This window comes from Tetrao urogallus, assembly GCF_951394365.1.
Source record: "Tetrao urogallus genome assembly, chromosome: 2".
NCBI classification, from domain to species: Eukaryota; Metazoa; Chordata; class Aves; order Galliformes; family Phasianidae; genus Tetrao; species Tetrao urogallus.
The window spans coordinates 71,726,467-71,751,725 of NC_136814.1; the positions used below are offsets into that span (position 1 = coordinate 71,726,467).

Consider the following 25,259-nt stretch of genomic DNA (forward strand, 5'->3'; position numbering starts at 1 on the left):
CAAATCAGAGTCATCTCTTGCTGTTCAGACAGAGGGACCAGATAGCTTTTGCAGGCATTCCACCACATACATGAAGTACATAGAGCATATATTTTGCAAAAGACTCTCTAACCAATTTTAGCTAGGAGAAAGAATATTGCACCCATTTAAAGGAGTAGGCTGAAATTAAGCAGTGAAAAAAAAAAAACAAACAAGGATGGCCTCTCATCCTATGAACTGCTTTAATGTCCAGGCAGATTGTTCCACCACCAACAGCCAATGCATGTAAATCATTTAGTCTACAACGTCAAGTGGGTGGGAACTGCTTTGTACCACAGGCAGAAGACAGGAAACATTTCAAACATACGAAGATTTTGGCAAATCTGGACAATGTGTTCTGGTGGTTACCTGTGTCTGGGCAGTATCTTGCAATTAAGACTGATCATTTGATTGCTGTTGCCAAGAATTCATCATCTCTATTCCAGCAGCTGACTGGTTTATTAAACCTCTGCACACACTTTGTTTTCTACCCAAACTAGATTGAACTCTTTTCTCATATCTCTGTACAAACTATAAGCTTTGTTTATGCCAAATGCTTTTAATGCTGATTTTTCAAGCTTGCTATTTTCATGGATTGGGAAAGGAGAAGACAAGTTAGGTCCAAACATGAGTCCAGAAAGTGAATCATCGTTTTGCCTTTACTTCCAGAAAGAAAAAAAAAGCTGAAAGCACAATTCTTGATCGAATACCTTGTGAAGCCCACAGTCAGAGCAAGCAAATATTATCCAAACTGATCTGTCAAAAAAATTAATGACACTCAGAAATAGCTCCAACACAGTATGTTCTTTCCAAAAAGGATGAAAAGCACAGGAACATCCTTTAGCCATTACCTGCCTTTAACTTCAAAGATGATCCTTTCCATACTTTTCTAGCTGCAGAAAACAGTATGTTAATAGAACACATGCCAGGGGAAGTGTTTTAAAGTATTTTTGCCAAAAGATGCACACTGAATACAACACAAATTCTGCTGCTTCATTTCATAATTAGATGATGTCTCTCATCTCCTCCTGAACTTCCAGAAATAGAAAACAGCTTTTTAGTCTGAGCCCAGATGTGACCTGTCTTGACCTAGCTTCCTTTTCGCACTGATTTGGAAGTTCACAAAACAAATGGTGTTTCTCTTTAAACTTCTCAAATTCTCTTCCCATCTCACTTCACTTTTTTTTTTTTTTTTTAAATTTTCTATTTATTTATTTATTTTAAATAAGGTGTCCTTCCTTGCTTAAATATTTAACATTCCTATTAAAAACATGACCAATTTGTTGCTTTCCTCAGAAAACATCTTTGCCATTTACTGAACATGTTGTTACCTGGGTCAGCAGAGAAAGAATCCTGTGCACCAGTATCCTGTTTACCCAAAAGCTTCAGACCATTACTATCTGCTATTTTTTTGTCATGATTCAGAATGTTTGAGTAGCACGTATCTGGGGGCTCCAAAAGCACTCGGGAAAAATCAAGAAGTGCCTCTATTCTTCTGTTCCTCCCTAGGCACTCACTTTTGGCCACTGCTGGAGAAGTGATCCTGGGGTACACATTCGATCTGCCTTTTGTGTTTTCTGTATGAGTACTAAACTTCCCATTCCCCCCCCAAAAAAAATAAAATCAAAGAGCAACCATTTCTTAAGGAGCCTACTCAAGAACCTACAGAGCCTGTAGCTTCATCTAAGCAAGCTGTTAAGAAAGATTCTTTCAGACATCAAATCCCAATGCTACCACTCGAAAACTTGAGGACTTCTGTTTGTCTGTTTTTGTTATTTAAGAAGTTGCAGAACAGAATTGGAAAGAAGGCTGTAAGATCCAGTAGAGCAACAGTTTGCTTATTTCCAGCAGGCCTGGAAACAAACAGCTACAAAAGTCAGATTTTGCCACTTAAAACTGGGGGGAAAAAAAAAGGATGCTGAAATTTTTTACTACTTACAGTTAAAAAAATCAATTCTAATTTGCTGACTGTAGAGGTAAATGAGATTGAGAAGCCTGTTTATATATATTCACATCAGCTTTTAGAAGCTTTATAATGTGCTGCTTAAAGACTGTAGGTGTAGGACACAAGATCACGCTTACTACTGAAAGCCAAATTAACAGCACTGATTTACATACTGCATGTTACCTTTCATTTTCCTAGCTATGCCAATAATTGATTCTGTTTTGTGAATGGAACCTCTGATTTCTAAGACGAGAGTACTCTTACTCTCCAAAACATTTCTCATGGGTAATAATCAGAAAATTGTGAATATTCCTTTTCTTTCTCTCTCAAGATACTCCCATCTGATGAACTGAAGACTGATTTTTCACATTTGAGAGTGAAAAAAAAATCTGCGAAGATTTTCCTACCTTTATCTACTAGAATTCTTAGTAGCCAGAAGATATCTCTGAATTCTAGTGTATCTTTCTTATCTAATTAGAATGATACATATATTTTTATCATTCTTATAATAATGGCTACCATATAGCAACTGTGATGCATGATATAGTAGATTGTGTAAGTTATTCTTATAATATGTAAATCAAAAAAAATCAAAGTGTAAATGTAAATCAATCAAAAATATAGGAACACTCAAAACAATACGTTAAATCAAAAAGCGCATAAAACCTTTTGGAAGCTGTACATTGCAAGTCTAACAATCACTGCTTAAGTCAATATTGCATTTTAAATACCTCATCATTTAATTTTATTAAAATAATTTCACATTTGCATACAGAATATCACATAGCATATTATTTACAAAATAGATTCATGTCTTACAAAATTGTTTATGTTCACTGTAGAGCACAGTGATTATTCTGGCCAAATAACAGCAAACCAAGCCTATTCTCCATATGCAAATTCTTTCTTAAACATAGGTAAATACAGTATTTTTCATCTTACTCTTCAGTGTTCGCAAAGGTATCCTCCAGTCAAAGAGAAAAACTATCTTTCATTCTGCCTTAGCTCTATTCTTTCTGGCACAGTTTTTGCCTTACAATGTGTAAAAGACCAGAATTATGAAGGGAATATTGTTAAACATTAGGTACTTCTATGTATGGTTAAAATCCATCACAGTTAATCCATTACTGAGTTTTCATACTGGGCCTCACCAACTTTTTTTTTTTTTTCCAAGCTAGCAGATACTTTTGATCAACCACACAGAACAGACTAAATGCTGGGAAACAAATATTTTAAAAAATAATAACAATAAAAAATATATTTAAACAAAGCAGAACTTGCATAGAACCTATTTGCTTCCTTTCAACATCAAAGAATTTTGGCAAAAATGGGTGAATGGCATTTTCAGATTTCTTGTCTTGCATGAAATCAATGGGCATTACTGAAATAATGCAAGGTCAAGAAGGACCTGATACAACTAAAACATTTCTGGTTTGAAAACTACCTTCTCCTAAACACAAGTCAGAAGTGCATTTGACATACAATAATTATGTCAATAATAGTGGCAGAACTTGAAAGACTTATTTTACATATTTTTTACCTTCCTCAAGACAAAGTCCTTGTGGAAACAAGGCAAGTAAAAAACTTGAGAGAAACATTCAACATTTAGTTATTTCAGATTAGACAAACAGCCTATAAAATTTATGTAGAAAGATCTTAAATGTTAATATTTAAATTCTTTTCTAAAAACTTGGGGTAAACAGAACATCAGAAGTTCCCTCAAAGCAGCTGACAGAATGCAAGCAGGTACTTGGTACAGCTAAGGGAACTGGACAGAGCATTCAACAAGACTGCTGAATGAACACACAGAATGTTAACTATGGCAAGTGAAATAGTATTTACCCATCCTCAAATTACCCATGCAAAAGGATTACACCTCCTCTGTCCCAATTAAATTAGTTTTAAATGAGCTGCCATTACTGCCATTAATAGAATACACATAAATAGCATGGGTGTGCTGATTTTCAAAAGATTTCAGTATATTTAGAGGCTCACATAAATACTGGATCACTTCTTTCAAGTTTAGGAATATGACCCTGTACCTGATGGTTTCACTCTTTAGTAGAAAACATCCACTAATTCTATCAAAATGTAAAAATGGGCTTTTGTTTGTATACTACTTATAAGAATTATTATTTCAAACCTAGTCTTCAAAATTAAGATATATTCTTATGCACGCTTAAATGCAACCCTTACACCATGACAAATCCAAATCAGAAGAGCAAATCTATAAACAAGTGCATGTAACAGAATACAGTGTTATCACAAGAGAAAGCATTTCTTGAGTCTGCAAGTGAAGTTGCAAATTAAAACAAAACCACCAATTTTATACCCAAAGCATCCTCCTCATCCAATGTATTAATATCTTATATGCATATACATCTTACGTGTATGATGGAGTAGTAGATAAACAAAACTCCATTTGTCACCATTACATGATGATGTACTCCTTGGCTGTCATTTAATAGAAGCCAAATATTAATTAAAGCTTTTCAAGCATTTTCAAGCTGTATGATGGACACACTCAGTACTCATTTTATTCCTCTGTTACAGAAGATTTTCTAGGTCTGAGAACAAGATCTTTGACAGAGGTAGTGATTTCCTGGAGCTCCTTCCGAATGGTATCTGCTCCTTCTTCCTCTGTTTTATTGTCATCCTCCTGTTCTGCCTTCTTAGACTGACTGATCAACTGTTTCACTACTAACCCCTGGTATTTGATTAACAGAGAATGCTGATCCTGAGGGGAAAAAACAAAACAGAACAAAAAGTCAATGTAATGGAAAAGATAACACAGACCTTTAATTGACTGAAGAGTAAATGTTAAAAAAAAAAAAAACATCTTCCCATTCTTGTCTGAAGAGGAAAGTGATAGGCAAATATATTTCCATCGAAGTGTTTTGCAACCTAAATTCTGAGAAACAGTCAGAGAGGGGGAAAAATGAAAAGTGCACCCATGCAGCAGGAACAGGACAATTAACTGAAACAATAAAGCAATGTAGTCAGTAAAAATAATCAGTTTTGGCAGATTGGATACAGAATTTGAACATTTCAATTTTTGGAGAGGTACCTCTTTTCTCAAACTGAATTAGAAAAGTTCAAAGCAATCACGCTCTAACTAGGAGAAAAGAGAGAGTTGCAAGAATTGTCAGTGATTTTTAACACCCCACAGTATGCAGCTAGCTACAGATAAAGGCAAAAGCTTCAGTACTGATGTACTAATGACAGATGGACTTCATTAAAAATATTGAAAATAGACTTAAAATACATTATAGATCAGGCAAATGACATTCTGCACATACGGTAGTGATTAGACATGAAACACCAGGATGCCCGTCTCATATAGCAGCATTACTATAATGCCATTTGGTCATAGGAAAAAAAGTGCTTTCATGCAATAAGGCCAGAAAGGAATACCTCTGGGATCTTGCTGCTTAAGAAATTAATGATCTGTGGTACAGATCTTCCCGGTGCATGAAGCATACAGTGGGTTGAAAACTGAAATAACAGTACTGATGTCAGGTGCAGAACAAGAGCTGGATCTTCTGTTACTTTTAGCTGTTCAATCAGAGCTTGTCTATGTTGAAACAGGACTTGCCTAAGGAACAAGAATAGATTACAGTAAAATCTGTTTCCCATTCTGTCATAATTCATAATAGACTGTAAAACATATCTGACATTAAGAATGCTATTTTCTTCTCTGACTGACCGATTCTTGATGTGATATTTGTGATATTCCTTATTAAAAGGGAAAACAAAAAAAAAAACACAAAAACCAAAAATGGAAGCACTGGTGGAGCTCAGATACTGCAAACCACCCTAGCAAACTTAAATGTAATCAGTCAGTCAAATTAGCTAAATACAAACCCTTCTGTCTGCCTTCTCCCACAAAATTAGGACTGCCCACCTTTGTATTTTTCAGATAAACAGTTTGGAAAGAACAACTGACTCGTACTTGCACAATCGATGTGACTGCTAGCAAATGAATCAACTGACATTTGTGCAGCAACAGAGCTAATTTTCACATAGTGTACACAGAATAAACACAATTAAGGTACCTTTCCTTCTTTTTGTCTCCTTTTTTCACCATAATATCACAAATATCTGCTGCAGTATCAAGGTATGAGAGGAAATCTTCTAAACTCTATTAAAAAATAACAGACGTAAGAATCTGTGTTAACAGGCTACAAAATGAGGTAATTACTGTTCACAGCTAATCATCCCAAATACAACTGGAGTGAACTACAGAAAAAAACCCAACGATTTTAACGAACGTTTTTTTCATCTTCCAACAGTTCATATATTTAAACATGCAAACTATAGTATAAGACATCAGGTCTGAAAGTGAAATACTAAAAAGAAACAAATTTTGCAACTCCTTACAGATTTTTCTTCTGAAGAAACACACAGTAAGGCATCTTGCATATAAGAAGTAATAAATCACATTCATTTATACTTCACTGCCATTATCTGTTGTGTATTTTTTTTTTTTTTAAATACTAAAGAATACTTGTTAAAGAATACAGGAGAAAACAATCTTTCAATTACAAGAAGCAACAACCACTATACCGCAGATTATCTTTCAGATTTTGTTTTTCTCATTTACAAATAAAAGATACACTAGATTCCATCTGGAAGCAAACAGCTAGCTAACTACCAGTTTTAATGTGAGATCAAATATCACCTGTTAAAATTCAAATATAAAGAAGTACTTTGGCTTAGACAAATTCAAAAGATGTCTCCAGTTCTCACTGCAGCAGCAGTTATGTACTGTACAGAATCACAGAATCACCAGGGTTGGAAGGGACCTCAAGGATCATGAATCTCCAACCCCCCGCCACATGCAGGGCAATACCATACCATGCATTACAGCTGTTTATTAGCACATCACCAGAACCTGGACTCAAACATTCTGGAAAGCTTTACCTTGCCATTCAGAGAAGCATGCAGTTTAGTTAAAGGACCTTTGGTATCTTCTGGTAATTTACCTAAAATCTTGGTCCTCACCTGTATGAGAGAGGAATGGAAATAATTAGTAATACTGATTACTATTTTAGCTGTGGACGTATCAAGAGATCAAGATAATTAAATAAATCACTCAACTACTTGAAACTGCTGAAAAGGAACTGATAGCTCTGTACCTCGCTTGTAATGGAAGAATAATTTTCTGTCGTCATCATTGAATCAGATGCTAGGAAGTTGAAAATAAGATTTGTAATGTCGGTACAGACAGTCTTCAACAGGTGCTTAGCAAGGTTAGTCTGAGTCTCATCTGTTAAAAAAAAATAGAATAAAAATAAAAAGACAGGAAAATACCTTACTACAGCTATTTGCTTCATATGAACAGTTATCACAACACTTTCCAAAACATGGACTCTACCAACTACAAACATTAGCACTAGAAATTCATTTGAATGCATGAAGCAAACAGCTCTCATTTGCAGTTTCTTATGGAATATTATTCAGCATAAATGTGAGCTTTCAAATCTGTAAGTGCATTTTAATGCACTGTGCTTCAAAGGTATATGAGTCCCTATGCAATCCTCTTGAACTACTAATACAGCATTGATTCTACCCATCAACTGGTAAGAAGTACATAAAGGCAATGGGAAAAGCAGTTAAACTAAGCAGGCACAGGAGGTAAGACTGAAATAGAATTTTTCAAAAAAGAACCAGCATACAAGAACAGAAGTTAATGGGAAATAATTCCATTTATTTCAAACCACAGGAATGTATCTAGATTTTGTGTGTTGGCATTTCCTTTTGCTGTAAACTTGCTACAGAGAAAGTTCTCAAAGAAAACTGAATATAGCACAGAATCTTGGAAATGTCTATAGTATTTTCCCAATATTACTTCCCTGTAACAAAATACAGGTAGCTAAAAATGAGATTACAAAGTAACCTACTGAAAAATCAATCTACACCTTTTTGAAAAACCATCTTCAAGGAGCAGTTTCTTTCAATACCAAACCAAGAGAAGCGTGGGGGTTTTCAGAATCAGGAAGTATTCAATGCTTTCATTAATTACACGGGTGACAGAATGAACTAAGTTTACTATACATTTTAAAGAAATAATAAGAACTGTGAAGGGAGTGACATTTCAAAAGAAACATTTCAGAAGAAAGGACAAGAAGGACAAGAACACACAATAATTTGGACAGAATGAAGACTGTGGATATGAAGAGAATGTATTTCAGAAAGTGTACAAAGTGCACATCAGCGCAAGGTCAGTTTTAAACACTGTAAATACATCCTAAAGTTTTCTCATCTTCTTGAAACTGTTGTTCTCCTCTGACTCTGCATGTAGATTCTGAAATAAATTCCGGACTCTTCAGTAAGTATTTATAAAGTATGTATTTATTATACCTGTGAAATACTTGGTTCCCTTTTCAAATAATCGAATGTTGTTGTACATGTTTGAGAACTCCTCCTGCAAGTCCTTCATAGTCTGTCTTCTGCTTGCTCCGGAGGAAGATGTTGAAGATGTGAAAACGGAACGCACAACTTCCTGGTAACTCTTTGTTAGAGGTCTTAGAACAGGAGAGAAAAAAAATTAAGCATAAAAACATTGAAGGTTTTCCAAACATACCAGCAGAGAAATCTATCTCCTAAACCAGTAAATGAGTGGGACGTGAAAGCCAAAGAGTTACAAAATAAATAAAAAGCAACTAACTGAAAAGAGAGAGAAAAAAAAGCATTAGGAAATTCAAATATATTTCTGTAATTACAGAAGTACTACCAGTTACAGTATGCGTGGTATGTAAGTGCTTAACAAAGCTTTAATGTCATAACAGCTCTTAAACGGGGAAGAGATGTAAGACAGGAGAAGATTAACTGCAGCAATGCTATTCTCAAATTCTTTAAAGAGTCAGTACACAAGATTATAGATCCATGAGAGCCATAAGATTGCAAGCTTAAGATGCATTAAGATAGCATATACCCTTCTTAAGGCACAGTTACTGCTGCACTCCAAGTTTAACCAAGGTAAAGCTGTTATGGTCCTCTCATGTTCTTTTTGCCTAGAACACATATATTCATATCTCTCTCTTGCATGGTGTATCTTTTTAAAAGAAATTATTCATCTCTTACTACATCAGTTTGCTGACCTGAGTAGCTAACTATATACCACAGGCGCCAGTGGTAACACAAGGAACACGGGACATGAATATACCAAGGTAGGTATGTACAGAAGACAGGAATGATGAAATCTCAACACAGATCAATGTAAGGGTGGAGAAATACACTTCTGAATCTAAAATCACTTGCTGACAACTACAGCTAGGCAGAGGCATTATTTCCCATTACTGTATCAGTACAGCTTTCTAATAAAGAAGGAATTATGTAAGATGGAGCTGTGTAAAAAGAAGATATTGTAATTCACTTCCATCAGTAAAATTATTTTTCCCTAAACAAGAAAACAGAATTGAGAGATTCTTCCGAAATGAACCACAGACTTTCTAACTCTATTTGAATGATGGAAATTACCTCATTAGATGTTCAGCAAGTTCTGTAATGAGCTCTTCAGGGCAGTCCTGCAAATGGGTCTTTAAAACATCCTGCATTTCCTCTTGCGACATGAAATGGAACTCCAGCTGCTTATTCCTACCTGCAGTGGCCATAAACAACACTCACTGACCAAAGTTTATACTTAACATCGCTGTAGCTACCGTGTGCTACGAGACATAAAAATGCTTCTGTATGAGAACTGATGAATCACAGCCCGAACCTCTGATTGACCACCTGAGGCGAGCAATGATTCAGCCCTGGGAGCACAGGTGAAGACAATTCTCCTGGGCTACCTGAAGGCGTGGAGCCTGGCTCCACCTCTCCTAGACCCCATTTAAGTGCTGACTACCAATGGGCAAGATCTCTTTTGCAGATTGCTCCTCTTGGAGTCTTCTCAGCAAGTCCGGGACAAGGGTAAGCTTTCCATCCATTCTTCTTTATTATAATAACTTGTTTAGCTTAACTTTCCTGTATATTTCTTAATTATAACATCTGTATATTAATTGATTGCACACCTTCCAACTTCAAACATCCACAGAGTCATTACCAAAAGAAAGCATGACTACAGACAACAGTTACAGTCTGCACGTACAAAAAACTGGTGAAATCTTCTGTTACAAGCAACTGAAGAAATATACTAAAATAGACTTTTGGTGAGAGATTTCAAAACTGCCTGGTCCGTATTTGTTTGGAAGGATGACAATACCAATGCCAAAAAGATAATTTTAAATATCAAAATTAAATAGAACATTATTATTTGAGAAATTTCACAAGGTTGTTTATTTTTTCCTTAACCCCATTCAGTAACATAAATGATCAGTAACAGGACCCTCAGCTAGAGATTACAGTACATAAAACTTTAGACAGATTAAAGTAAGAAAATTAAACCAGACAAGAAGTAGTAAGATCTCCTTATAAGCTGCTTGTAAATGCACATTAAATACTACATCTGTACTTTGGTTTTGGCAAAATATTAAGATCATCAGCAAGCAGCAGAAGTTAGTTTTTACATATGAAAATGAGATCAGGACAGTGACAGTGAACCAGAAAGAGACAGGCATTCCATGTACCAGCTGCAGCATAAAGAAGGGTTATTTTGCACCTAAGGAAACTGAATGAATGAAAATCATAACTTTCTCAGTCATGCTGCAGCAGTAATTATCATCATACAATACTTAGAGAAAGAGATGGAACTTAAATCAGGATTTGAAGGATGTTACTTATATTTGAATGGTTACATCTGCACTTATCCTGGATTTTAGTTTGAATATGACAACTGAGTGGTTTTTTTTTCCCATCAAAGAACTGATGCAAAAGTGAAGTCCACCAAACACAATCCGTTTACTATAATTCTGCAAAACTAGCAGAAACAATTGTTAAACATGAGCAGTTACACCAGAAAGGGGCAATTTAACACAGTTTACTCAGTACCTGAGCAATCTTGAAAAATAACTTAATCTGTGTGTAAATTACAGAAAACTGTGAGAGGAGTATGACCCAAAATTAAGGTGCTCTATATCAAAGCTTCAAACATTCTGTTTAGAAATATCTTGCACTCAGTATTCAATGTCTAAACACTACATATAAAATGGAAACACGCGGTTCTGTATTTGAATTAAAAATGTAATAAAAATTATCACTGTTTCATTTTCAGCCACTGCTAAAGATAAGTCTAATAGCATATGCATCAACTTCTGAGGAAGCCATCCATGCTCTTCCTAAGTCAGTTGGAAGAAATGGTCAAGAATAGAGAGTGATGCAGACTCATCCAATAAAACACATCTAAAACCAGTCAGAAAGATGGGCTTTTAAAGTACCTTCTTTCTCACACTAAAATGTGAAATTACAAAGGTGACTAGCTCAAACACAAAGATCTCAGTAAAAAACAAGATGGATCTTATTTTAAAATACTAATGGAGCTGGATACAAACTACTCTATTTATCATACGTTATTCAACGAAAGTTAAGAAACCAACTAAAATAACCACATCAGTTGAGGTTGGAAGGGACTTCTAGAGGGTCATCTAGTTCAACCTCCCTGCTCAAGCAAGGACACCTAGAGCTGCTTTCCTAGTAACTTGTCCAGGCAGCTTCTAAGCATCTCCAAGGACAGAGGCTTCACCATCTCTCTGGGCAATTTGTGCCAATGCTTCATCACCCACACAGAAAGAAGCAATTCCTGATATTCAGAGGGTACATCTTGTGTTCTAGTTTGTGCTCTTTGCCTCTTGTCTGGCACCAAGTGCCACTGAGAAAAGCCTAGCACCAAACCCATTGCAACCTCCTTTCATATACTTGCATACATTGATTTCATCCTAAAATCCAGTGCGTTTCTTTCATAAAACCAGAGTTTTAAAGTATCTGCTCTAAATTCCTTGACTTAGGCTACTTTCTTAAAGGCTACTTTATATAATTCCATGATTATGATACGAGCATTTCATTTAAATAACAGTATTACATCCATTGGTACAATTCTAATGGAACAGTACTCTCGTATTCCTTTTTAACTGGAACTTACCAATACAATAGAGAAATCAGAGGTGTTGAAAAGCAATTGATGATAATAAACATGTAGCCATGAATAGAAAATACCCAAACATACCTGTGCTGGTGGTTTGTGACTCTTCATCACTGTCAGCATCCTTCCTTCCTTTCTTCTTGGTTTTCTTAATCTTGATTTCTCTAGCATTACCACCTCCTCCTCCTCTCGTGCTTCCACTGCCCTCTGGTGGAGAATTACTTGCTTATTTCATAATGAAGTTACAGCACTTAAAAGTTAGCAATATTATGGTAATTTATCTGCAGTACTTTTTAATTAAAAAATATATATCAACCAGTACACTAGTGTCATAACAGTTCCATTCTTAAGATTTAAAAAAAAAGCATACCAACTGAAATCCTCATTTAAACTACAGTCATAAACAATCACAAATGCCAGCCATGTCAAATTAAAATTACCTCTAAAATAACCAAAGCTGCAATATCTTTTTGCAAATGAAAGCAAATGCAATAATAATTTCCATTATGGAATAGGAGATTTTCTTTTGGCTGAAGACAGTATTTTAGTAAGCATTTAGCATTTTGTTCAGTGATGCCAAATAACAAAGCTACTCTAAAACATTCCAGTTAATGTGACTTTGTTAACTGTCAGAGAAATAATCCTCCATGGTAAACATTTATCCAAAATATTCTTGCAAGTGTGCATTCAATTAACTAGAGAGCTAACTCTTGTTCTGCTATTCCTCAATGACAGTAAAGCAATGAGATGATTCTGTCCTGACAAATATAACAAACTACTTACCTCATAGGTACCACAATCCATGTATTTGCACTGCAGACAGCATCTCAGTGTGCAATACAGTCCTTCTGCATAATGTAAGCTGCTTATCTGTTTGGTCTCCTTTTCTTTTCCTTTTTTTTTTTTTTTTTTTTTTTTTTTTTTGGAGTTAGAAGAAATCTAAACTCCAGAAAAATCAGTTCTATACATTCCTTAAGTCTTGAGAGACTAAAAATTAGTTCTATACTTAGTCCCTAAGTCTCAAGAAACTAATTATTTTTGCATATACATATAAGGTCCCAACAGTACTATCATTTAAGAAAAGGAAAAACAAAGGCAAGATGATACTGCTTAGAAACCCGTGTGGACACAATTATTTTGCTGGAACAACAAACTTGTTCAGCTGCAGATAACAAAACGCAGTGAAATCTTCTGAGTTTTGATCTCTCAAAACATAAAAAAGAATGGATATTTTTCACAAGTCTATTTGAAAATGTGACTACACTGCGAGCAGATACAAACTGTCAAGTATGCAATATATTAGCTACTTTGCCAAAAAAGCTCCTTTTGTCTTGTATTTCACTTTAATAGCACTACAGAAAAAGCAACACTCTGCAGTCAAGATCTTATCCAGAAAGCAAACAAGCAAGACTTCAGCTAGAAAAGAGGGTATGGTGTATGACTTCAGTCCACGGGAAGGATCATTTCTGCAGTCTCTTGTTTGTAAAAGACTGTTATAAAAGACAACTGACAATTTATTTTGCAACCCCCAAATTTTCATTACACAATGAAAATTTCAATACACAGCAGGATCTGCATTGTGTAAATGGAATTAACAATATGCCAGGTCAGGTTACCCTTATGCAGTTGGCAGGTCACACACAGGCTTCCAGATAGGCAATGTGGCATTTGTCACGTTTTGCCATTATGAAATAAAACTTAAATGAACTTAAACCATGATTTTGATTGTAAAATAGCTAAGTCACTACAAAAAAAACCCCACTTTTTACTTAGTGCTTACTGACAGTGCAGCATATGTTCAATCTGTACACGTGAATGCACCTACAGATCCAGTGTACATGCTGAGTAGAGTCTTTAATCCTTAGAAGACTGGAAACTGAAGACATTCTGCTTACCACAGTTCAAATAAAGTTCAAGCTTTTCTGCTTCAGCTACTGGCCTAGAAAAATCTGCTGTCTCTTGTGGCAAAAATAAGTTTAGTTTCCATGCCAACTCAGTTATGGCCTTTTTAAGAGCCGAATCTTATGTTTTAATTTTCAGATGATATATATATATATAATTAAAAGAGATGCATCAGTGCTCTAATACTGTTACCTTCAGTAGCACATAAAACTGTGCATGTGCGTTCAACACAGACTGCTGAGCCGTGCTGTAGCAACATAGTTTTTGGAACTGAAAATAGAGTGTTCTAAAAATGTTTTAAACATAGAAAGATTTCAAAGGCTTAAAATGACTATCTCTAATCTGTCTCAAATTAAAATCTACATGGATTCCTTGTTTCTACAGTCAGATGCCTTGTGCTGGATGAACTCAGGATATCTTTATGGGACTTCATCTGTACTTTGAAATCTCAAATACATTCTCACATACATAGCTCTACACCTATAGTATAATCATAAGAAGTAGCTGGATCGTTTCCTAAGTATCTTCAGCAGTGGACTATAGGAAATTACTGGACTACAAAATAGAATAATTTTAAATATTTCTGAAGCTAAGTTTTTTTTTTATGCCTTACCTGTTGCTTTCTTTCTTCTTTCATCTTTTTTGTCCTTTTTATTAGCATATGAATTTTCTAAAACGTATGACTGCTTTAAATCTTCTTCAGTAATTAAATGAACAGGGCTGTTTTTCATTTCCTATAACAAAGAACATGCAATTAATAGAAAAAAGGTAAAGAGAAGGACGAAGATGGATAGGAGAACATTTAAGCCATTTAGCCACTTCGAAGTATACTAATCTAAGACAACGTTTTCCATGAGCAACACACAAGGATGCACTTATTCTTCTTTTAAAAGTTCAGGATCAGATCACATTGTTAGTGTGCAAAACTGAATATACACTGCATTACACTAATACAATCTCTTTCCTCATTTTTGCTTGTTTTCATAAACTGCATTTGAGGCAAGAAGCAAAGAGATGGTAACAGCAACTAGAAAGCCAAATAAACTACAATCCAAAACTCAATGTACCATTTTGACCACTTGAATAACCATACCTTTTCGGCTTTCTGTTTCATCATATCAGAGAACAGATCACTACAGCTGCTTAGAAATTTCTCACTGACCACGATGGTGTCGCTGAAGACTAAACTTGAAGAATTTTTGTTCAAAGATCTCATCACTTGCTGAAGCAAAATCCCAACATCTTCTACTGACAATGAACTTGGCAGAAGAGTCTAAGGTAAAGAAGTTTATAGACAATAATGTATTATAGAATGGACATATTTGCATGCGGATAAATAGGATCCACAGATACCCCATTTCATAGCTGTTAACTACTTAGAATATATTGCACTTATACAATAAAAGTAGTAATTTAAGAGTAAACACTATTTTAGATCTTCTTCCCCAGTGAACACTGCACAAGAGCATCAGTGCTACATCTGGGAACCAGCACAACTTCAAAACACGTCTCAGCAGATATTGAACAACATCAGATCCAAAACAACACCTGACCTCCTCATGAGAGATGCAGTAATGCTCTAAGGTCTAAGAACTTACTAGAAGAAAATGGCTAATAACTCTCTACTTACAGAAAGTAAGCACTTTCTGTTACTTACATACTAAGAAAACATACTGCTCTCTAACTGAATACTGACATGTCTATCGTTGTTCTTGTTCAGATCAACTTAAAGGCCAACAAAGTTACTTCACTTGTTATATCTTAGTCTGCATATTCTTCTCCTGTAACATGAGATGTACATCACACACGTACAGTTTCAATAATATAACATCTGACACACATATCTGTCAAAATAAATAAATCCAACAACAGAAAGAATCACTTACTGCTACATCTATCCAGCTTCCAGAGCTGATAACTTCATCTACAGAAGCTTCAACTCGGTCCACAATCTCTTGACCAACACAAGCTGCTCTCAGAAATAAGAGTTTTGTGGACTTGTATCTTTTTTTGATGTAGCCTGCTGGGTCAGGGATGCCAAGTCTGTACAATGCATCAAATTCTAAAAAACAGTTAGAAGCCCATTAAAATTAAGTACTGTTACATACTCATTGGATCCTAAGAAGTAATCTGCTTGAAAAGCTGGAAAAGAAGAATTACGTTCCTACACAGAAACTCCTAGGTGCAACTTCAAGCCAATGCTCACCTAAAACTTACTTCAGCACAAGTTACAGGTAAATACAATCTATATATATATATATATGAAGATTAAGTCACGGACGTTGCCACGTGAAGTTTTGGAAAAAATGCTTTATTCAGATTCCTACATTATAAAATCTATCTTTGCAATGACATCTTCCCAAAGTACTCTAACATAACAGAATATTTACAATACATAAAATGGCAAATTTTTGTTTTCTCCAATACAGTTGTAGAATCATTCAATGCCTCACAAGCAAGGCATTCAAAGCATTCAGTAGTTTAAACTTAAGATATTCTGAAAACATTCAAGCACTGTATTAGTCAAGCAGTATTACAGAAATGCCTCATAGTACTACAGTAAGCTTTGACAAGACTCAAAATGCAAGACTAACTGCTATTTAGGGACTTGCCTTTTGGGACCATAAGGGTACATTCTCTGTTTATTTAGCTCCACATCTCCTGTTTTAAATCATCATTAGTCATCACTCAGCTTCAACTTAGATATACATATTAGGACTCTAATTAGGACACTAATTGTTATCCACTCTAGTTTTGCAAATCTTGTGGAAAAGGTTCTTCCTTTTTGTGCACTACACTCTTGGCTATCTGAACAGTTAACAGTCAAAGCTTGGTTGCAGTCTGGACACCTGACCCAAAATTCCCAACTGTGTGGGTCAAATACAACCATGTGGAAAGTCCAAAATGAGCAGTCTAGGAAAAGTTTTCAGAACAGTAATAAAAGCAGCATTTTTAACATGCTTTGTAAGAAATACTGTTACTGTTTCACAACATGGTTTTGTATGCTGAAATATGGTTGTGCTGAAGTAACAATGGTAAGACAGTCTCTAAAGAGGAGAATCAACTACTTTATTTATTTCTACTTATTCTTGCGAGGCTTTACTCTAATACAGGTTCTGTCTAGCATAAGATTATTTACCTAAACTAGCTTTTAAGAAAGACATGTTATCTAAGAGAAAAAAATGTTAATTACCTAAGTAACCATTTTGTTTGAAAAAGGAATCCACCCAGTTGCTCTGTGTTCTGGCATAGATGTCAGGAACAAACACAGCTTTATCTTGCCTCCCACCAACCACAGTGCCTTTTAGACGGCCGGTGTTAACAAGTTCTTCTAGCACAGCTGAAAGAAGGAAAAAACGAAACAGTATTTCTCATCTTGATGTACCCATTTATTAGAAAATAGCAATTATTTTTTCCATTCTATTTTCCCCTTCATTAGTTGTTTTTCTTTCTAGCATTACTTGAAAGAAACCAAAGATCAAGCTACAAGCGCTTGTTCTGCTGAAACATTTCTGAATCGTATCAATTATTTTTAACGCTTCTGAGAACGTTCTTGACAAAAGCTCAGGAAATCGTACAAAGTTCTCAAAGAGCGAGCCACTATGGAAGGATCAAAACCCTTTTTATACAACACATCTGGACAGTTTCAGTTTTTAATCTAGAAAATGCAGTCATAAAAGGCGCTTGCTCTGAGCAGACAATACAATATATTTTATTAAAAGTGTTCTTTTTGCATTCACCATTTGCATGTAACCCAAGAAGGAAATAAAGAGAGGTCTGAACACACTAAAACGATACAAGAAACTGTTACCTAACCTGCACAAATGCTAGCACCTTGCCTACTGGTCGCCATCTTCAGAGTTTGCAATGCTCATACTGTTGCCAGGAACAAAACCACTTAAAAAGCACAAACACTGCCGACAACAAATGCACTGGTAACTGTTAGAACCAAAGACCTAAGCCTCTCTTGATTCTAGCTAAGGTATTTTCAGTTCGTTAAAGGTAGGTACGAATGTCTGATTTGCCTCTTACGCTCTGCTTCTGCTTTTTCGTTAAGTCACTAGGTATACTGAAAAATATACCTCAACTGTCAAGCTCTGCAGCAGTTTTTTTTCTCTGGAAGAGGCACAAAAGTGTAAGTAACATCATTAAAAAGATATCTTCAATATTTATGGAATTGAAACAGCATCACTGAAAAATGCATCAAATGAGTTCTGGCAGTAATAAGGTTTTTAAAACTTATGAAACAGCAGATGGAATGAAATACAGTAAGAAGAACTAAAGATAATGTTGAACTAACTTATTAGCAGCAGCAACAAAAATAAGAAAAAGCAGTGCTAGAAATGCACTTAGCCATTGCGCTGACTGTTGGTGATCAGAAAGCACTAGAACTTCATATTAACATTATACATGAGGAGTATATGATCATGTAATTGCAGGCAGGACCGGTTTAAAAAAGACTAATTGCATAATGAAATTTGTTATTTTGCAGCATTATTATGAATAAACCTATAAATCTATGTTTTAGTAATTTTCCTCTTAACCTACAAAGAGTTGGATAACAAAGTACTAGTTTTTCCTAGGAAAACCTTAAACTGATTATATGAAAGCAGAGTATTTATACAATTTGATTCAAATGCTAAGATTTTAATTTATAATGAATATGCTTGTCACAAAACAAGAAAGTAAGCAGAGAGATTAATGGAGCTTGAGTATGCAGTGGCCTGAAGGAAAAGGAACCCAACCAAACAGAAGAGAGATATTAACTTCCATGAGAGGAGAAGAAAAACCATTAAAAGAAACTCAACAGCAGCAATATGTGGTCAGCCAGCATACAAGACTAATGATGCTTTAAGTAGAATTTTGAACAGATGAGAAGGAAATCCTGGTAGTCAAAGAAAAGCTGAAATATCAGAAGCGATGTTAGAAAAAGTTGAAATATTAGCAGTTGGATAGGAAATCTTCACGAATTTCCATTTAAAGAGTTGCAGAAAATAAAAGTAAACAGTTTAACAGTATGCTTTATCTCTCAGCATATGAAGACATTGAACTGTGACCATAACAAAAGCTCTGCCTCTAATATCACAGAGCAAAGTCAATAAATAAAATCCAGAGCAGTTAATGCTGTTTGGCTACATAAAATCTGTCCCCTTTTGTGTGCTTCACTGATAAAACTGCCAGTACCTAAAGGCAAATAACATAACAGATGACAAAATGCACTTCTTGCATCACCCTACACCCAAGGGCATTTCAATACTATATGCTCTCATTGCCTTAGATACAGAGAACATCCCTTTAGTTATGGATAGCACAAAACGTTTATCACTTTTTATACTACAGAGAAACATATTGCTTTATTCTAGAATTGGTAGCATATACTAAAATGTTCCCTTGAAAGTGTATTTCTATTAATAAGGAATCTATAAATGAACAGAAACAAAAGTCTGAATGAAAACTCACAGTAAAGTAAATGTTCTTGAAATCCATACCGTGTGATCAAGTTACTTACAGGTGTAGGCCTTGTAAAAAGACAAAAAGAAAACAATGCATTTACTGAAACTGACCTGGAGAATCTAGAAGCAAGATGTTCCAAATGGCCGAAACTATACAGTATCAATCCACTACACTGGAATTTAACAGTGTAAGCCTTCCTTAAAAGCCTTCTATTTTAAATTATGATGGAATTATAAAATATAACAGAGCTATGAGAATTATATGGAAGCGTTTTTTGTTTGTGCAAGTTGAAGATTATTAATATAATCAGAAAAAAACCCACTTTTAAAGCATTTGTACTGGATATATGTCAGTACGTAATTGACTGGGGAGGAGCACAATGACAGCAAGGATAGATATTCTCTGAACACATTATTAAAAAGCTACTCATCAACAACTTCAGCCAAAACGTAAAAACATTTCAGTCACACCTGCCTTGCTCTCCTGGCCCCCATTTAAAGAAAAAACAAAATCTAACATAACTGAACGTGTCACTCGGGGAACCAAACTGCATTTAAAATAAATGTAGCCACCCATCTCTCTTTTCTTTTTACGCCACAAGTGAACGTGGTCCGTAAAGAACCAGGAACAAGATATTTTAATACATGGTTGCAGGTGCTGCCATTTACCGAGTAATCGCACTGAAGAGACCACGAATGCGTGCCCGATGCCGGGAAACAAAGGCCTCTGTAAAAATCACCCCACGGTTTTCCTGGTCCAGCCTTCCATGAATAATTCTACCCAAACGCTTGGATAAAGCCTGTAAACAGAAGTGGGGAAGACTACTAAAATTGGGTATGATTATTATTATTTTTTTTTGTACAAACCTGAACAAAGCAATTCATTATCCATTTTCTCTGATAGTTAAGAATTAAATTAGCAACAACAAACACAAAAGAAAGAGATGGTCATATATGTGAAAAGTGAATGAATCCTCCAAGAGATAAGGAAAAGCAATATGTTAATTCCCATATTTTAGAAATATTTCTGTAGAAGCTGATAATGGAACACAGATTCTGTTTATAAATTAAGAGAGTCAACATGATTTTACCTCATAAGACTGCTCACCCATCACGTCTCAGAATTACCCTTGGAAAAAATATCTTCCAAAAAAAAAAAAAAAATCCCATCTCAATCGAAAGTCATGAATTTTAAGACAATTCACCCCAATACTTTTAAGCACTCGAACAGTCACTAACAGAAGTTAGTTCTGTATTTCTATCATGAATCTTGACTTCAGCTTTAAAAAACATTTATTTACCATTCTTGAATAACCTTAAAAGTTTCTATCGTTGTATTTCTGCTTCTCAGACAGTTAACGAAACTGATGAAGTTACCTTTCTATCTTCTCTCAAATAAATCAAACAGAAATCTGTCAACAACTGTCACACTGCAACCTTTATATATTAATTATTTTCTGCCTGGAATTACAACCAGCCCATTACAATTAAAGCCATGGCTATTGCAAAGATGACAAAAGAAGGTGAACACAACTGATTCTACACTAACCAGGTTGGCAGGTTACATCACCTGTGTCAGGAAGTCTCCTGGAAGGTCATATGCCTTGCAGAGTTCTGATATTGTCACCTGGCCAGTTTCCTGTAGTTTATCATTTATTTCTTCTGCTAATTGATCTAGGTAATTCCTTATTTGAAAACAAGGGGAAGAAAACAAAAGACAACATGTTACAGACATCCTCTACTGAATTATGAATTGACCTGACACTATATGTAACTCTTTCTGCTATGAATTTTCCACAATAAACTAAGTTATTGTAATTGAATAAAGGAGAACAATGCCAGTGAAAGTGTGTTTTAAAAACCTGGTAACCTTGCAGCTAGTATTTAAATTTGTTATTTATCTGCTTGTATGAATCCATCAGGAAAGCAGGAACAGGAAAATATCTTATTAGAAGGAGTCTTAGAAAAGCACTTCAGTGAGCAAAGTAGGTGTCAGTACTTCAAGGGAGCCAGGAGCTATGCATTCCTTGCCACGAATAAATCCTGCAATACAATCAATAAAAGAGACATCCCCGAAACAGCATTACTGCAGTGTTTGCTGGTGAGCTGAAAGCCATGAAACAACTTGCTCACACATCTTAGACTTCTGAGGTAAACAAAGAAGTAGGTGAAAATGAGGGGGCTTGTCAACAGCTGAGGCCAACAGTGAAGCCACAGAGAAAATGCAATCTGGCTCCTGTATACAAAGACATGAGGAACTATGAAGTAAAGCCCTCAAGACAGACATTCAAAATGCCTTTGCTTCATGGCTTCAGTGATGATTTCAGACATGCCTCACTAGCCACTTGGAAAAGTAACAGTGGTCACCAAGCAGCTGTAGTAGCAATCAAGAAAAATGTATTTCACTTCAAAAGCACCAAAGACTGATCATCACTGTTAGCTTGCATTTTCAAAAACAGAAGAGAAGTGAGTTATGCACGTTGCTCCTGAAAGTACTCACTCATTTATAAGCTGTCCTAACACAAGCTGAACAGCTTTGTCTGATTTAACGATATCATTAGCTCTATTTTCAATGTGCAGAAGGTCCACATTTATTATCTAAAAATAAAAAGTAAAAACTGAAATTAATTCTCAAACATCGAGCTACTAAATGAAAAAAAGATTTTTTTTTCCCTAATAATGCACACATCTACAGTAAATTTGTAATTTGGAACAAAAGTGAGAAAAAAATAATAAACTTTGCAACTGTGACAATGTTAAAAGAAAGCTGCATAGTAAATAAAAGGGCACAAAACTATGGATAGATAATACTAAGCTGTGTTTCAGAAAGGTTTTCTGATTCTAAGTAATTCTGCTCTAGCCAGAAGGGAAAATTAGTCACAGAGGAAGACTACTGGAGGATAAAGGTTAGTGGAGACAAGAGATTAATGAAGGAAGAGGGAAGATCCAAAGAGGCGTGCAAAGTTAATTATGCATGCTCCTGCTGCTTTAGAGTTAAATGGGAAACATATCTTTTCTGTTTGTGTCCTCAGTTTAAAAAGGAAGAATCCATCAAGGAAATCTGCATGTTTAGGGTTGATTTCATAGATCATGGAATATTATTAAGCACATAGGAACTCTAAATAATGCAGCAAACGGATGCACAAAATAATGGACAAAATCCACATTTATAATATATATGGTAAAGAAAAGGAAGAAGAATATACTTTTTATTATTAAAAAGTTACAAGTTACCTGTTGTAAGTCAACAATGTTTATTCGACCTTCAAAAAAAGAAAAGTACAAACATACTTTTAGTGCATAAACCATGCTCGAAAAGGATTAGAACACAGCGTAGTTCATTATATACAAAATACTTCACTACTTCTACATAGACCAACTCGACCAATTTCAGCTTTACTTATGGACAAATGAAAGAAATCACAAGTGGAGAGAGGTGCTTCTGCCCCTCTACTCTGCTCTCATGGGACTCCACCTGGAGTACTCTGTCCAGTTCTGGGGCCTCCAACACAAGAAGGACATGAAGCTGTTGGAGCAGATCCAGAGGAGGAAGAGGGCTGGAGCACCTCCCCCTTAGAGGACAGGCTAAGAGAGTTGAGGCTCTTCAGCCTGGAGAAGAGAAGGCTCTGAGAAAACCTTATAGTGGCCTTCCAGTGCCTGGAGAGATTATACAGGAAAGCTGGGGAGGGGCATTTTATAAGGGAATGTAGTGACAGAATGAGGGGAAATGGCTTTTAACTGAATAAGGGTAAATTTAGACTAGATATTAGGAAGAAATTCTTCACTGGGATGGTGGTGAGACACTGGAGCAGGCTGCCCAGAGAAGCTGTGGATGCCCCCTCCCTAGAGGCACTGAAGGCCAGGTTGTATGGGGCTGTAAGCAACCTGTTCTACAGGAAGGTGTTCCTGCCTATAGGAGGAGGTTGGAACTAGATGTTCTTAAAGGTCCTTTCCAACCCAAACCATGATTCCATGGGTCTATGATTCCATGATCTTATTCTACACTATAGCTTTGCTAGAAAACTGGTAGAGAAACTCCAAAAACAATAAACAACTCTCCCTCAGGAACTTTAAAATCAAACTATCATAATGATAAGATACACAGTGGTGTCACAAACTGAAACTCACTTGTAATAGTAACAAAACAATGGATATTCTATAAGAACATTGCAAACTTTATCTTTTAAAACATACAATACTGTGAAATTCACCCACATACATAACTGAAGTACAATACAGTCTCCTCATTACAATCAGTGACAAAAAGAAGTTTGAAGCACTACTGAACTCCTTGCACATGTATGTCAGGTCAGACAAAGCAGATGGCTTCACATATAGGTAAAATAAGACCTACCAATGATAATTTTAAAATGTCATTATTATTAATATTAATAACAATGTGAAGAGAGAATGGTTTTGAAATTCTGAGTCCATGCCAAACACCCAGCTGAGTATTTAAATACACTTAAAATGGATTTAAAATTAGACCACTTCCACCTCAGAAATTCCACAACGGCTTAAGAGAATAATTAAGTAAAAGCCTAATACAGACTTGAAGTGAAAAAATAAACACTCAAATTCCTGGATAGATGAAGCATCAAGGAGCGTGCCCACCTTTTTGGGAACACGATGGGTACTGAACAAAACTTTCAGATCTATCTCTGATCTTCAGAATTAATCTTCAGATCCAGAGGAAGAAAGCACACATGACACTTACCACCACAAACGCTGAGCTCATCCCAGATCTCCTTACTGATCTGTGCTGGAGTGACATATTCTTTCCCATCCAACGTATGCACCACTTCCAGCTGCTTTTCCGCAATTAGTTTAGTGACAATTTCTATACAGTTCCGCTCCGACAATCTGAGAACAACACAAAGAACAACCAGTTAATTCTAAGCACCTGCTAACTTCAACTCATGTTTTGACAATTCTACACACAGGGAAGAAAACGACTGTTTTGCGTTTCTGTGTATTACATACATTTCTGATCAGAAAAATTACGTCAAGAGCATACTTTTCTCATCCCCCACAAACGAGGCACTCAGCTTCTCTCAGGAGAGTCATCGCTGAGATGTGATTTCCATTCCCGTCCCGATCAGCTGCCAGCTCCTCCTGCAGTAAGGATGCACCTTCCTGTGCAGGGAGGCACAGCTGTGCTTACAGAATTCGGGTCAGACACTTAACAAGCTACCTCAACACCTTATTTTTTAATATACTTTATTTCATAACGCGCACAGGCTCTTGCAACAACCCTGAATACTCAACAGTGCAGGGGAAGAAGAGCTGCGAGGCTGTCTGCCAGCTCAGACGTAAGCCATCCAGAGGTGCCGTTCTGGGCTCACAGGCGCTAGCACAGCATCTCGGGGGCAGGGCCTGCCGAACACCCCCACACACCACACACACATCGCTCTGTGCTCGGCTCCACTCAAGAGGCGGGCAGGGACGGCTGCCGGCGCAACGGTGGGCTCCAAAGCCCGACGCGATTCCGGCGCACCCTGCTCACCTGTGGGCCGCCTCGGCAAACTGAGCACGCTGGAAATCGGCCGCCAGACGCCTGATTTCCTCCCAGTCGGCCGCCATGGCCGCCCTCCCGTTCCACGTCAGCCCCGCCGGGCGGCTACGGGTAGCCAGAGCGAACACACCTCCGCGGCGCGCCCGTCGCACACAGCGCCCCCTGCCGGCCCGGCTGTCTCCGGCCCGCGGGTCAGCTCAGCTGCTTTCGAGGAGCGGATCCGAGGTTGGCGGGCTGCTCTTAGAAACCCCGTCCAAACTACAAGCCTGAGTAAGCTGAAAAGTCCTGCGTGGAGCCACGAGACGATGATTCTCGCGGGTCCCTTTCAACTCGCTGTTGAAGGAGCAAGGAAATAGAATCCTCGTAGCTGTTCCTGTCGGGAAAAGGAACAGGGAACTTAGCTGG

At 36.5% G+C, this 25,259-nt stretch overlaps 1 protein-coding gene across 2 annotated transcripts; it reads right to left on the minus strand.

Moving 5' to 3' along the window:
* Nucleotides 1–4,499: 4,499 nt before the first annotated feature.
* UFL1 (UFM1 specific ligase 1) lies at nucleotides 4,500–24,922 on the minus strand (the record flags this gene model as incomplete). 2 transcript variants are annotated; one of them, XM_079532478.1, is made up of 19 exons in its annotated part: nucleotides 4,500–4,700; nucleotides 5,378–5,558; nucleotides 6,019–6,104; nucleotides 6,887–6,967; nucleotides 7,102–7,232; nucleotides 8,327–8,490; nucleotides 9,446–9,566; nucleotides 12,069–12,191; nucleotides 14,500–14,620; nucleotides 14,980–15,159; nucleotides 15,773–15,948; nucleotides 17,080–17,226; nucleotides 19,347–19,405; nucleotides 20,009–20,139; nucleotides 20,910–21,024; nucleotides 21,840–21,937; nucleotides 22,574–22,602; nucleotides 24,057–24,202; nucleotides 24,846–24,922. In XM_079532478.1, the coding sequence occupies 19 exons, from the start codon at nucleotides 24,920–24,922 to the stop codon at nucleotides 4,500–4,502; spliced, it is 2,367 nt and encodes a 788-aa protein (XP_079388604.1). The 2 variants fall into 2 exon arrangements, with proteins under 2 accessions (XP_079388604.1, XP_079388603.1); XM_079532477.1 differs by having other exon boundaries at nucleotides 9,446–9,587.
* Between the last annotated feature and the right edge of the window lie 337 nt (nucleotides 24,923–25,259).